Source organism: Tupaia chinensis, unplaced genomic scaffold, assembly GCF_000334495.1.
Source record: "Tupaia chinensis unplaced genomic scaffold, TupChi_1.0 Scaffold138757_1, whole genome shotgun sequence".
Classification (NCBI taxonomy): Eukaryota; Metazoa; Chordata; class Mammalia; order Scandentia; family Tupaiidae; genus Tupaia; species Tupaia belangeri.
Genome location: NW_006198649.1, coordinates 2,377,787 through 2,393,433, shown reverse-complemented (window position 1 = coordinate 2,393,433; position 15,647 = coordinate 2,377,787). Strand labels below are relative to the sequence as shown.

At 35.4% G+C, this 15,647-nt stretch overlaps 1 protein-coding gene across 1 annotated transcript in view; it reads right to left on the bottom strand.

The window, feature by feature from the left end:
- The window catches only part of LRP1B (LDL receptor related protein 1B), a 1,871,701-nt gene that overhangs the window by 632,420 nt on the left and 1,223,634 nt on the right, over positions 1 to 15,647 (bottom strand). The window contains exons 34-35 of the mRNA XM_027765590.1: positions 10,421 to 10,595; positions 9,223 to 9,317 (exon numbers count right to left, since the gene is read on the bottom strand). Of these exons, the coding sequence (XP_027621391.1) occupies positions 9,223 to 9,317; positions 10,421 to 10,595 (270 nt within the window). The remainder of the gene's footprint in view (positions 1 to 9,222; positions 9,318 to 10,420; positions 10,596 to 15,647) is intronic.

Below are 15,647 nucleotides of genomic sequence, written 5' to 3'. Positions count from 1 at the left end.
GTGGCTATGGTGCTGGACCCCCCCCCCCCGCCCCGGTAGCAGACCACAGCTTGAGTCCCTGACTCAGAGGCTGGTGCCCAAAATCCTAAGAGGACAATGAAGGAGAAAGGGTTCCAGTGTGGCCATCCCCGGGGGAGTGGTTTCTCACTTTCTGTCTCTCTGGCAAGCACACCCGCCCTATGACAAAACAAACAACCAAACAAAAGTCTCAAAAATTAAATAAAATAAATAATTTTGATGTGGTTAAAATATGCTTATGAATGTTATCCGTGAATATGTTTCAAAAAATAGCTTATGGGTTGGGATCATTAAATAACAGAAAATGTTTGCCAAATTTCATAAAGGTGTACTTGAAAGTTGAGTAAATAAATGACTTTCGATTGGGGTTACACTGAATATAAAGGAAAATCCTCATGGAAATAAAAGATATATTATACTTGATTCTTACACTAAGCCTTCAAGGATAATGCTGTTGACAAGCCAACTTGGCTTATATGAGACCTTAGGGAAAACATTATAATATGATCATGAAGACATCTTAAAAATGGAAATCACTTTAGGTAGTAAGTAAAAATCAACTGTTACGCAAGATTTATTGCTCAATCTTGTATATAGTTAGTGCTTAGAAATCCTAAATGAGAATATTTAGTTCAACAATGGATAACTAGAATGTGTAGATTTGTATTTAAGAGAAACAAAGTTGTTCAGTCCCAGAAGCCTGAAGGCTGAATTAGTCAGGCTTTAGTGATACACACTCATAAAATGCCAAGTGGAGTGTTTTGATAAGATTATGATCCACTTCTCTTTCGAGTATGCCACACATATGGATTTAACAGCAAACAAGCAAGGGAAATCAGTGAATTACAATATAAAAAGTCCACAAACGAGAAAGTCTAGCAGCATTGCTATTTAAAACTAACATTTAAAGATTCAGAAATAATTAATTGTGAGACACAATTGGCACAGAGGTGAAATTGGTTCTTGCATACTTCAGGCTGCCTAGAAAAGCTGACTGTGGTGTCCTAATTGGGCCTGCATTTCTCAGGAGTACCCAAGCTCTGAATTTTTCTCTTTCTCACTTGCCATGCTTGTAAGAATACTAGTTTTATTCTCTGATCTTTGCTTGAGGTCAGGTAATTACTATATGAAATCACCCCCTCTGGGTGTAACTTAATGGTAGAGATTTAATATGGCTTTGTAAGCGGATAAACTTGGATTTGAATTCTAACTCTACCATTCATCAAGGACAACTTCATTCAACAAGCCTCAGTTTCAAACTCTATGAAGAAAGGATAAAAAAACATTCATCCACAAATGATTGTTGTACAATGGCTAATGTAAAACATTTTCTAAATGCTTAACACATCCTAAGTGCTTAAAAAGCAGTCACTGTAATGTCTATTTTTGTGGCCAAAGTGGTCATGGTTCTTTGGATCAGAGATCTCATACTAATGGCACACAAACACCAAGATTTAGCTTCATAGTGAAACTATAGGCACCAATAAAAGATGACAGTTAATGATTGTTAGGAGTGGATGCCTCTCCATCCTCACAGGCAAAATATTGTGAGTTTTTGTGTGTTGCCCCCCCACCACATTTGGTAAAAAAAAAAAATTATCTTCTGACAATAATATGTATGAGAAGGAAATCAACTGAACAATGGCTCAATCTCTCACATCTAATTTTCTTCATGGAAATTGCTTAAGAAATTCAGAGGTCAAGTTGTTTAAACCAGAACTCATCCAGACAGGCTCATCATTAAATAATAATTAGAATAATTGCTTTGCAGTGTGTAAATGAAATTATAATGAATAAATAATGCGGTGACAAATACACATATGTATATAAGTATTTTGTGGGTTTAATTATCATGTAAACCAGCAGAAATTGATTTGCATTATTTTTTTACACATTCATGTTTTCTTTCACAGTACTATAAAATTCTATTTCAAAATATTATCTCAAAGGTATAGTTCAGAAAGAATCTTGTAAAGTCAGATTACCATGGCTTAGATTTTTTTTAGTTATTCAAATATTCTTCTATATCAAAAGTCTGTGAGACTTAACCTTAATTGTATATTAAACAGCAGTTTACATTTATATATAAAACCACAAAAGATTTTATCTAGTCATTTGTATCATGGCTTTATATTGTTCATAAAAGCAGGAAAAATAGAGTAAAAAATAGGTTTTAAAAAATAGAAAATTCAATAATCTGAAAATATTGAGTATTTTGTCTAATAAACTATTTTATTAAATATATTTTGAGCAAATGTTTCAGACACACAGTGGGAAAAAGCTATAACATAAAGAAATAGTTACTATGCACATGCTTTTAATCTCTTTAGTCAGGATGAAGCCTGTTGGAATAGATTTGAAAATTAATAGGGTCAGAATGAATGAGGGGGTTCTATAAAATGAATTTGATTTTATCTTTAATCCCTGTGCTAAGAGGATTTGTCAACAAGTCAATAACTTGACCAATTCTATTTTAGCCTCTTATTTTCCTTATGATAAATTCCCCAATGAGGTGGTAATGAGAGCCAAATGGCCACAGGGTTAGAAAGGGGAACAAAGAGACACTGGAAGAAGAACAGGTGGAAACATCAATTTAGAGACAGAATATTTCCAAATTTCCCTCCCTAGCTACCCATGTATTTATTTTTAAGAAACCCAGTTAAAATATTTTTTGCATACCACACTTTGAGAAAATTATGTTATAATGGTAAATCTGAGATCATTTGTTTCCTATCCATCGCATGCATCGGAAGGAACGCAACATGATTTCATAGCCACATGATCAAGTGTATACTGACACTAAAAACACTCTTCCTAGATACCACACATTCACCAAGTCATCTTATTTGGCTAAGACATTTAATATGTTTATTCACTCTTGTAAGCTCTTGCCATGGGTAAGAAATACTACTCATTTCAACAATATTCTTTGAAAATCTATTTATGTGCAACTGTTGAGCTATAAGTTGAGGGAAAAAAATTAAATAAAGCATAGAATTCTTAAAGTGGTAGCATTTCCTCTCTAGTTCGTGAGACAGTAGCTAGTCAAATATTCAACAACCGAACAGAAAGTTAAAATAATGACAAGGACAAAAATATAGAGGGCTAAAGGTATCTTTTCAGCTTAATCAGGAAGGTCAGGAAAGGCTTCTTGGAAAAAATAACACTTGGCGTATTAGATGGGGGTGAGTGAACCAAATTGGAAGAAGACAGGTAATATTTTGGGGTGAAGGAATAACTTGTGAAAAATAATGTTAAGGGAAGGAGCCTGACGGTTAAAAGAGAATGAAAAGACAAAAATTATGACTAGAGTAGAAAGTTTCTGTCACACTGAAATTGCCTTTAAATTATAAACTTTATGAGGAAAGGGTTCATATCTCTCCTCTTCACCTTTTCTCCCAGGAACTGGCACCTTATAGAATTCTTCTTTATTTCCCTTCTTTTTTCCTCAAAATTCCCATGCATGCACAAACCAACATGTATACCTTCACCATATTCCTCACTAGGACATAAATATTGCAGAACAAGTATGATATAGAGTCTTCCATAGCACTTAGCATAAAATATTAACACAGCAGCTACTTAAGATTTAAGAATGAAGGGTTGATTGTGGAGTTGTCTATCTTCCTTCCTCTTTTCCTTCCCTCCTTTCTCCATTTCTTCTCTTTCTTCTCTCTCTTTTTTTTTAATATCAGTATGTGGATCTATTATGACTATTAGTTATAAAATATTCTCAAACATCATTTCTTTTTTTTCCTTCTGAGCTAAAATGGACACATTATTATATTTTTGTAGTGATATATATCAAAGTTTATACATGATGAGTTCAATATAATAAAGTCATTTATCCACTCTCATTCAGAAAGCATAAATGTCTGTTAACTTTATTTTCTATGTTTAATAGGTCTATTATTTAGATTTTAGTTAAGCATATGTGAAAATCTGTATTGGACCAAATATACAAAATCACTATGCTTGCAAAATTATACATCCATAGATACAGAAAAGTTTATATCCACAATCTATGATCAGTTTCCCAATATCTTATGAACCATAAATTTGCAAAGAATCGTACATATGTGTGATTGAGGGGCAGGCCTCTGCTTCTCTGATACAATTCTGACTGTTGTGGGTCTGTTTTTTAGAAGCAGCTGGTGCAAGAATTTACCAGTGTACAATTTCTTTACAACATAAGTTTCAAAAAAAGTTTAAATGAGTTAAAAACCAAAGGATCCATGAAAAAAAGGCTTAATTTTATAAATAAAAATCAAAACCAAAACACAGTTTATTTTACATATTGAGATGGCTTTGCTGTTCCTTTATCTGCAGCAATATAACTTTAGTACTAGAAGAAACTATTAACCAAGAAAAAACAAAAAAGCATCAAATGACAGCTCACTTCTTAAGACTGAACCACTTTCCCTCAAAATCTTCTTGCTGTATTCACCAATCTGAAATGGTTATATAATAATTCTCATTCTCATTTAATCCTGACCAAATCTCTCCAATTGAAAGACCTACCCTAGGACAGACTTTCACATTTTAATTTCTACATCAACTTTGCTCTCTCCAATGACACACTACTAAAAGTTAGTATTCATATCAGGACTCACTTGGGGGATCTTGAGCTGGCAGGACTGGGGAAAGGGGATCAAAGTATGATGAGACCTGATCCATGAGACCCTGCACTTCTCACACACACACACACACACACACACACACACACACACACACACAGGCACATGTACATCCATACATACTACCAGAGATAGAGAGAATGGAGAGAGAGAGAAAAAGAAGAGAGAGAGAGAAAGAAAGAAAAAGAAAAAAAGGAAGAAAGAAAGGAAGGAAGGAAGAGAAAGAAAGAAGCAAAGAAGGAGTTCTCTTACTGTTTGCTATAAGCAAGAAACTCAGCTTTGTCTAAATAACAGGTTGTTTTGGTGATATGAGAATCCAGCATTCAATGTAGAGAGCACATTAGTACACTCACTATGTAGCATTGAACACAATTAATATTTCATAGTGCATATTTAATTTGAATCTTTTTATTAAATATAAACTAAATTTTGTTAACACAAGTCCCCTTTAATGAAAGCTCCCTTTTAAATATTATTATTTTCTCTTAGCAAAGACAGCTGCCATTATAAATTTGTTGTATATATTTCCAGTTTATGTTTTTCATAGTTTGGTAAACATGTATATCCATGAGCAATATACATTAATGTTGCATTTTGAAATTATTCACATGGCATCATAAGTATGTATCATTCTACTGATTTTTTTCATTGCTTCTCAATATATATACATAAACATGTATTTATTTTGTATTTAGCAATGAACATGCAATATTTATTCATTTTTGTTTTGCTGAAGATTTAGGCTAGCTTCAAATTTTGTATTACCATGATAAAGAACTATTTAATGAATTTCCTTGTACTTATTTCCTTAAGCATATATTTAAGAATTCTCTGAAGTACGTAAGTAAGCAGAATTGCCAAAGAATGAGATATTGCATGTAAGCTTTTAAAAAGTTTATTTACTTATTTGGGAAGGGGACACCTGCCAGCAGGGTCTTCATGGTACAACACTCTAGTCTCAGCCAAACTTGCTTCAGTTAAGAGCAAGGAAATCCATGGACACCCAGTGTCATGGGGAGGTCAGCAAGGTCCCAGGAGAGGATCCCAAGATCTTTCCCAGGTGGGCCAGCTGCATTTCACACCACTCAACCACCTGGCCCTGTTTTTAATTCTAAAAATAACTTCACAAGTTAGGTGCTATTATCTCCATTTTCTAGAAAATGAAACCGAGCCTTAGAAATGGTAAGGGGTTGGGACCAGAAGAAGGTGTAGTGGTTACACCATAGGATCCCATGTAGTCAACTGTGGTTCAAGTCTTAAACTCAGCAGCTTAACTCACGCCAGGCACGTGTGCATATGTGCCCAAAATGCCATGAGAAGAATGGAGGAGAAGGGACTGTAGCATGGCCATCCCCTCCGGACGGGGTGATTTCTTGCTTTTTTGTCTCTCTGTCTTTCCAGCAAGCGCACACACCCCATGCAAAAAAAAAAAAAAAAAGAAAAAAAAGAAAACAAAGGAAGAGAGAGAGAGAAAAAATGCAAGCATCCTGCTTAAAGTCACACAGAGTTAACAGGTATCAAGCAGAGATTCACATTCAGATTGATTTGGTTTCACAAGCATGTTTTTCCCCAACTAGGTTGTCCCTCAAACACAGCAAAAAGAATGTTTTGTGTGAATGTGAAAATCGGTAGAAGATGTTCCTAGTTTCTGAGTTCCCGAAATGCTTTTTTCCTCTTAAATATAGACCTTAAACAATTTATTTACTTATTTTGAATGGACAGTTAAGGTTATGAAAGGAAATTTTAGTAACCTGTCAACATAGAAATATTACTCATGGGCAGGAGGTGAGGTAGAATAGAGGGAGGAGACCCTTCATCTGTGTTTTTTTTCTTTACTATCTAAAATACTGATTTCTGTCACAGAAAGAAGTGCGACAAATGCAATGCTTTTAGGATTTGCCAGAGAGCATTCAGATTTTGGAAACAGATAATTTGCTGCACTTATGTAGGGATAACAAGTTTCTCCTTCAGTATTGGGAGACTATAAATCTTAGCACCTGGTTCACATGACCAGTTAGTTAGCTGAAGCAGGAAATTACCAGAAGGCACTTGTAAATAATGCCTATTTGTAAACCACTTTAAGAGCTGCAAGAGCAGTTGTCCCTTTGTGCTGGGGCTGTGCTGGGGTGCTCCAAGAGTGGAACCCAGGTATGTCAAACTTCTTTGCCTCTTAGGATTAGCAGCAAAATAATGTTGAGTTAAACCTCTATATTTGCATACAAATTTGCTCATTTCAGAAACCCCAGGAAATACATATATTTCTTCTGATAGATTTCTGTGAAATCTGTTCTGTTTATTCTTCAGAAAACTCATTCACACTCCTCATTTTACAATCAAATCATTCAAATTTCAGTCTATTGGACCCAGAGTACATACTACTGCTACTGCTAACAGGTTTATTATTAAGGGCCAGATGTTTTCCTCATAAGTTTTATGTTTCCATTCTCATGAGAACTTTATAAAAAAGACATTTACATTGATTATACTGATAAGAAAACCAAGTACCACCAAGCTAATAGTAACTTGCTCAAGGTCACAGAGTTAATTTACTTAATGGAATCTAGAATAATTTAGGTTCTTATGTCCCTTAAGAAAAAGGACAGTGTCAGATTTTTAAGAGCAGGCCTGGTGCAAGATCAGATATGAAAATATGGATATGAGTGAATGCGTGTCTAATAAAAGCCATATTCAAGGCTGATATAAGTTATAGTTTGAAATGAAGTTCTGAATTATTTATGCTAAAATAGTATATCTAGTCAAAAGTGTCATTTTGAACATTTTTAATTAAATATAGTAATAGCTGATATAAATATCTAATATTTGTCAATAAACGTTCCATCATCATCTACACACAATTAAAAATATTTGTTACCTAGTACCTGAGGGGGCAACTACAAAGTGCAAATTTTAACACCAATGCTTCCCTCAAACACTTTTGTTTTTTAATATAAACTGTTAGGCTTTTTATTTTCTTTAATTTATTTTGAGTAGGGAAATAGATATTTAGTATTAAAGGAGATAAGATTTCCTCATTATGGAAACAAGTGCATATATTAACATTTTAGTGTAACCTATGGCTACCAAATTACAATGCAAGGACTCTATTTGCTTATGCTATTTCCATTCTACTCCCTTTTCAATATTAAATATTCTGAACAACTCCAGATAAGAAACAACTGAATTGCTTTAGTCCAAATTAAGTCCTATGTGTAAGTCCTAATCTTGTAGAGCTTCTTGTTTCTTTTGTTCTATCATCTTCCACACAGAAGTATTAGCATTTCAATCTGCCTTTAATTTCTAACACTACTGTGAATTTCAATTGTGTACAAGAACAAACAGTCCAAGGAAGGAGCTGTTAACAATATCCTTTTACATTAGAGATATATTCCATAGACAGCATGGAAGTAATTATTCCAAATCTTATTGATAATTTATCTTTGTTGAATCATCACTATTAAAAATTAGCTACTTCAAGTCAGCGTATTTATTTACTTCAAAACTAAGTGAAAATGTGGAAAGTTTCATGGTATATTAAATTTTTCCCAGATTCAAAAATATACTGTATTCAGTTCAAAACAAAATTATGATCTTTGATTGTTTATTCCATCTATGCACATTTAATAAACTATAAAAATTTAATTAATATTGCATATTTTAGAGAGATTCTTGAATGTGATTGTTGGATAGAGGGAGAGCAACAGAGAACAGAAAACGAGAAATCACCCCCCTTCAGAGGGGATGGCCATGCCACAATTCCTTCTCCTCCATTCTCTTCTCAGGACTCTGGGCATGGACACACGTGTGCCTGGACTGAGTTGTAAGCTGCCATATCCTGGACTCAAACCAAAGACTATGTGAGAGTCCAGTGACATAACCACTACATCATCTGCTGGTCCCTCATGTTGTGTATCTAAATGACACTTTTAAATGACATATAGGCAATATGATCATTTTTGTTCTTAAAGATAAATACTAAAATACAAAGAGTGGTATTATATAGATATCTCTGCAAATATGTAACATATTACCTTATAAAATAATTTTTGTTTTTAAGATTTTCATATGTTCTATGGGAATGAGTCAAGGTTCTCTTTCAGCACCATTGTGCTGTACCTGATGATTTGCATTGGTTGGCAAAGGTAGAAAAACTAAGTAACCTATTGCAGAGTGAACAAAGACTTCTAAAAACTAAATGTTAGGCCTAAATTATTTTAGCTATAAAAATTACGCAGTAATGATCAGACATTACATTCCTACCATAGCACTGGAACAGACATTGACCAGCGAAAACAGGTATTTATTTATTACGTTAAGTTTTTAGCAATTTTAATACTTAATACTGCCAAATTCTCATAACAAAAGGGCTTTTCTTTCCATCCAAATATACGATATTTCCTCCTTACCTCACATAGATCCAATTAATTCGATGAAATTGATCAATGCCTGATTTAATTTATATGCCTAATCTGTAATCTTTTCTTTCAGGCTCTAGATCACAGGTACATTGTACAAATTTGTCACATTAAAATTTTAGTAATTAACTATAAAATAACAACAAAACACTTACCAACTGGTTCCTTCTGATTCTGAAAGAGTATCTTGCTATTACTGCCATCCATATTTGCCATGTTAATTGTGTTTCCATCTGTCCAGTAGAGTTTCCTTCATTCAAAGAGGTATGAATGAAAGATATTAGATGTAGATTTACTTATTGAATAGAAATATACACTAAAGAACAAAGTAAATATCAAAATGCATTCTTAGCTCAGGATTCATTCTTTTTAGGAAGAACCAAAATTGTTGAGTCGCTTGCTGACAATAACCTACGCATTTGACTGGAAAGAAAGCGCCACTCTTGCTTATTCCTGTCATTGAAGGATAATTACCTCATTCTCTTTTTCTTTCTTCATTTAAAACTGAATATTTAACTATAACTACAGTAAATTATTTTCATCTTAAGTAATTCACCAAGATTCAAATCTCCTGGCTGTGAGGAAATCAGACACCATACAGAAGAACAAACTCATTTCAGCCATTCCTGTTGAAAGTGGTGCAAAGAAAAGAATTCTTATAGCCCTATATAAGCTCCCTCAATGGTATATGATGACTACCAGGTGACTGAAGAATATGATCTACTTGTCAGCAAATGGAAAAAGAATGTGCAACAAATGAGTCATTAACAACTGGAATGTGAAAGAAAATCAACCATTTTCCCTTTCCTCTCTTTTTATTCCGAAACCGTTATCCCTTGGGAACATAAATTAATAAAATCCTAAAACAATATATAACAAATATTATTATTATTTTAGGGTTTTTTTGTTTGTTTGTTTGTTTGTTTTAGGAGAAAGAGAGGAAAAAGAGAGGGATAGACAGAGGGAGAATGAGAAATCACCCCCCGGGGGGGGTGACCACACCACAATTCCTATTCTATTCTCCTCTTGGGATTTTGGACATGGTCCCACACAAGCCCAGTGTGATTTTCAAGCTGCTGAGTCCAGGACTCAAACCACAGTTGACCAAGTGAGAGTCCAGTACCTCATGGTCCAGTACCATGCTACCTGCTGTCCCTAAAAAATATTATTTTATATAGATAACAAAAATCTCTAGCCACCAATCACTTTCATAATTTTCATATTTGCATTTGCTTTTTTGACTCTGTTACTGATATGTATGTATCTTCTAAATTAAACAATGCTTTTATATAAAATAAGAGCAAAGATATGTGTAATTTTGGAAAAACTTAAAAAAAAATAATCATACTTTACCCCCTGACTGGGTGAGCAGCAAGACATTGTGGTTTATCGATTCCATGGATAATGGAGGTTTTCAGAGAGCCATCTAGTCGTGCCACATTAATTTGTGTTTCATCAAATTCTGAGCTAATCCAGTATAAATTACGCGAGATCCAATCCACTGCTAGCCCTCTGATACTCTGAATATCTGTAAAATAGGAAAAAGAAAATTAAAATGAATCAAGTTTCTCATTTTGTTTTCTCTCCAAGAAAGTTATTTTCTGTCACAGAGAAAATCTAATTTACACTTTAATTTGTTAGGTAAAATTGTACAAGACTGTAATCTCATTCCCATATCAGTCCTTTTTAAAGCCTAAATAATCATTGATGTTTTACTGCTGAGCCATTTGAAAACCTGAAACAACAATTAGCATTGAAATTGCACCAACCATCAATGATTCACTAGTAACCACTTAGGAGCAGACACTAGCAGCAGTCTTGTGGTCCAAGGTGTCCAAAATCCAAATTAGAGTAATTGCTTCTCCAGTTTGTAGCACATTTTTGAATAGTTGGGAAAAGTACCATGAGCTATCAACAAGTGGGCTATTTCATGTTTTAAGTGCCAATTTGTTGATGAAATGAAATTTAAAATCCAACTTTTTAAAAAAAGTCCTCAGTCATCTTTACTTATTTTATTATTATTATTATTATTATTATCATTATTATTATTATTATTTCAGGTCTCTTTTCAGTATAGGGTGGGTGTGTTCGCCAGAAGTGAGAGAACTGGGGAGTGGAGTGAGAAAGCACTCCCGGCAGGGAGAACAACCATGTCACAATTCCTTCTTCTCTCCTCTCCCCTCTGGATTTTGGGTACATGCCCATTCATCAGATGTGTTTCTCAAGCCACCAGATCTAGGACTCAAACTGCACAGTTGTCCATATAGGATCCAGCTGCCTTAACCACCATGTCACCAGTTGGCCCTAGCCATTTTTTTTTTTTTTGAGACATTTTTTGCTATAGAGGGCATGCACTTGCTGGAGAAACAGAGAGCGATGGAGAGACAGAAAGCAATAAATCACCGCTGTGGGGTTACGGCCATGCCATAATCCCTTCTCCTCCATTTCCTCTCAGGATCTTGAGCATGCACTCAAACAAGTCTGGGAGGTCTGGGATTCGAACCACGGTCAAATACATGGGAGTCCAGCAACGTAACCATTACGTCATCTGCTGTTCCCCCAAGTCATCTTTCAAGATGGATAATTAGCAGAAATTAACAGAGGTATGAGCAAACAGAACAAACAAACAAACAAAAACTAAAATCCTTTCAACATTCTTCTGATGTGAATTCCTCAGGAATTCCTAAAAACTAATTATGTTTGGATTTATGACAACCATATGAATATTTTGGTTGCTACTTCTTAATAATTGAAGTAGGCATCTGAAAAACAATGACAGAATTTAAGTTTAAGTACAATTGAACATTTTAACTACAAAAAAAAAGATAAAAATAAATGTTAGAGTATAGAAAATCTTTTAAAAATATTTACAAATTAAGTCAGCCAGATTAGTCCCCAGTCTGTGGCTTTTGACGACTCTAATCTGGTTTTGCCTCTTGGCCCCTGTTCCTCAAAATGACAAGACAACTGTACATCGTTAAAATAAAAATTCTAAATCAATAATTCAACAGTTCTGGGGAAAGGTCCAGGATTTTGTGGTTGTTAGCAGCTCTCGGGTGACATTGTTGCTGCTCAAGAATAGTGAAATCTTTTCTTTTTCTTTCTTATTTTTTCTTTTCTTTTCTTTCCTTTTTTTTAATTTTAAGATTTTTGCCATATTGTGAGTGCTCTCCAGACAAGACAGAGAGAGAAAGTGAGAAATCATCCTCCCACACTGCACTCCTTTCTCCTCCATTCTCCTCTTGGGATTTTGGACAAGCATGCACACTTGTGTGGTATGATTTTCAAGCTACCAGATCTGGGTCTTGAACTACAAAATTGGCATGTGTGTGTCCAGCACCTTAGCAACCATGCCACCTGCTGGCCTCAAGAACAGTGATTCAAATCTAAGCCACAGAGCAGCCTCTACTTAGCTTCAGTCAAATTGCCACAACTTTATTTTTTATTCTACAATGGTTTGAGTGTACTCACAAATTTATGTGTTAGAACTGATCATATCGTGAAGGTATTAAGAAAAAACTTCATACCTTCATAGTGCTCAAAGATGGGGCCTTTGGGAGTGATTAAGTCTTAGGACCGGGTCCCTATATTTGAGTCCTAGTGGGTTTATATGGATCTAGAAGGGGACAGAGACCCTGATGAACACAGCTGCACCTCATGTGCCCTTCTAATATTACACCTCAGGATTTGGGATTCTGCAAGACCCTAGCCAGAATTTACTCCAGGGCTCTGGGCCTCTAAACCATGAGCTGAATAATACTCAATTCTCTTAAATCACCCAGATTCAAGTACTGCCTGTTAAAAATGGAACAATGGGCTAGCCCACTTGGCCTCGTAGTTATGGGAGCTGGATTATACAGTTTGAATCCCAGACCTATTGGCTTGAAAGACACACTGGGGATGTGTGTGTGCATGCCAAAAATTCTAAAAAGATGAAGAAATGGAGGAGAAGGGATTGTGGTGTGACCATGCCCCATTCTGTGATGCTTCCTCCCTCTTCTGTCTGTTTCTCTGTATCTCTCTGGTGGGTGCATAAGCCCTCTGGCAAAATGGAAAAAAAAAAAAAAGAAAGAAAAAACAGAGTGGATTAGAACACATTCTTTTCAAACCAAGTCAATAAACTAGATATTTTCATGTGAAAATGAAAATTTGTAAAATTTATCAGCTAGTTCAAAATTTAAGACAGCAATGTGGTACTGCTCTGCGATGTGGCTATAATGTGCTAGAGAAGCCAGGTCCCATATGGTGACTTCAGTTCAGTATGTGAACCACAATAGGTTGACATGTGATTGCCCACGCTCCTACATGCTGGAGGCCTAGAGGGATGGCATCCTGGTCTGAGTCAACCCTGTGGAGGGTGCTCATTTCTCTCCTTCTCTTACACATACATGCTCATTCATGAATAATAAAAAAACCAACCCTATATATTTATAACTAAGACAGCAAGTAAAGACTTAGAGACATGGTAGCTCAGGGTAGATTACAATGATGCTATTGGAATGGTGGGCTTCTGCCTTATGTTACCAACCAAGGCTATTTTCTGCTCAAAAATACTTTTATTATTTATATTTTTTCCCTTTAGTTTTCACTATAGGGTGTGTATGCTTCCTAGAGAGAGACAAAGAGTGAGAGAAATAGAGAGAGAAAATGAGAAGTCACCCTCTAAGGCCATGGCAAAGCTGCAATCCCTTCTTTTCCATTGTCTTCCCAGGATTCTAAGCGCGTGCGCGCGCACACACACACACACACACACACACACACACACATGTGCTTGGAGTGATGTTTTTCAAGTGACCAGGTCTTGGACCCAAACCACTCTCTGCCATGTAGGATCCTCTCTTTACTCTCTGGAACCTATTCGTTGCTAAATAAAAAATACTGATGTGGGAAGCAGCAGTTAGCATAATGACTATGTCGCTGGACTCCCACGTAGTTGACCTCAGTTTGCGTCCTGGACCCGGTAGCTTAAAACTCACGCCAGGTGCGTGTGCGTGCGTGCCCAAGATCCTGAGAGGAGAACGGAGGAGAAGGGATTGTGGCGTGACCATCCTCCCTGGGGGATGATTTCTCACTTTCTGTCTCTCTGTCTCTCTCTGTCTGGCCAGCGTACGTGTCGTATAGCAAAAACCTCTCTCAAAAAAAAAAAAAAAAAATACTGATGTAATGAGAAGACTTAAGTTTATGTTCCAGACTGAGTGTCTAGATTTAATTATTAATCAAGTTACTTGGACATCTTTCCATATCCTCTTTTATCTGTAAAATGGGACTAATTATAGACAATACATGGGATTGCTGTGAATAGTACATTAGAGGATGTGTGTTTATGCAGCTCAACAAAAGGCAGAGAAATACGCTGTCAATCCAATAACTTAGTATTTGCCTCTTTTTACTCTGGATTGCTTGTCATTGGCAAAAATAATAAAGTTTTTATTTCCTCTAAAAGATATGTCTCCAAGGCTTTTGTAGCTGTCTTCACTGCTAAAAATCTTTTTATTTCTGATTGACTCTGACACACACAGACTAAAGAACACATTCTGCTCTTAAATGGAAAAGCATAGCAAATGGAAACTATTAGCACCTCTTTAGTCCTCTTAATACTGTGGTTCATGCCCTCTCAAATCTATTTCTTGCTTTAATATTTAATATTGCAATAGCATTCATTCTTTCCCTCTTTCAAGCAATTGATTCAGTTGCTACCAGATTTTAGAGCCCTGGGTCATGACCTTCACTTGCCCCAAGGTATTCAATAATTCTAGCCACTCAGAAAGTGGTATCTAAATTCCTTAGCCTGGCTTTCTGTCTAGTTTGAATATCACTGCCTTCTCAATCTTCTCATTTTTAACTGGTTACCTTAGACTGCCTTTATATTAGTATGTTTCCAGATTTTCAGACTTGTCCAGACCTTTCCAACCTGAAGGAGAACTGCTTGGATTTCATGTCCTGCCTCATCACAACTGGCCTAAATTTTAAGCAAAATAGGCCAAATGATTGGTAACATCATCCCTTCAGCCACAAAAATGAAATCACTTTTTCTCTATATCTTAACTGGAAAATTTTTCTCAGCTGTCTAACTCAACAACAATATATCTGGTCAATCCCTTTGTAATTAATGAGATGCCTGTTTCACACATATATTGCTATTTTCACATACTCTTATTTGTTCAATTATTTTTCTTTATTCATGATAGAGCACACGCACTTGCGAGAAATAATTATCATCTGATCCAGCAATTCCACTTTTAAGTACACACTCAAAAGTGGTGAAGGCAGAATCTTGAAGAACTATCTGCCTGCCCACGTTCATGGCAGCATTATTCAGAATAGCCAAAATGTGGGAGCCATTCAAATGTTCATTGACAGGTGAATTAATAACAACAATAAAGTGGTATACATAAACAATGGAAAATTATCCAGCCTTAAAAGGCAAGGAAGTTGTTACATATGTTACAACATGGATAAACCTTGAGGATATTACATTAAGTGAAATAAGCCAGTCCCCAAATAAAAAATACTATATAATTCCACTTATGTAAAGTACATAGAACAGTTAAATTTATAGAGGCAGAAAGTAGAATGGTGG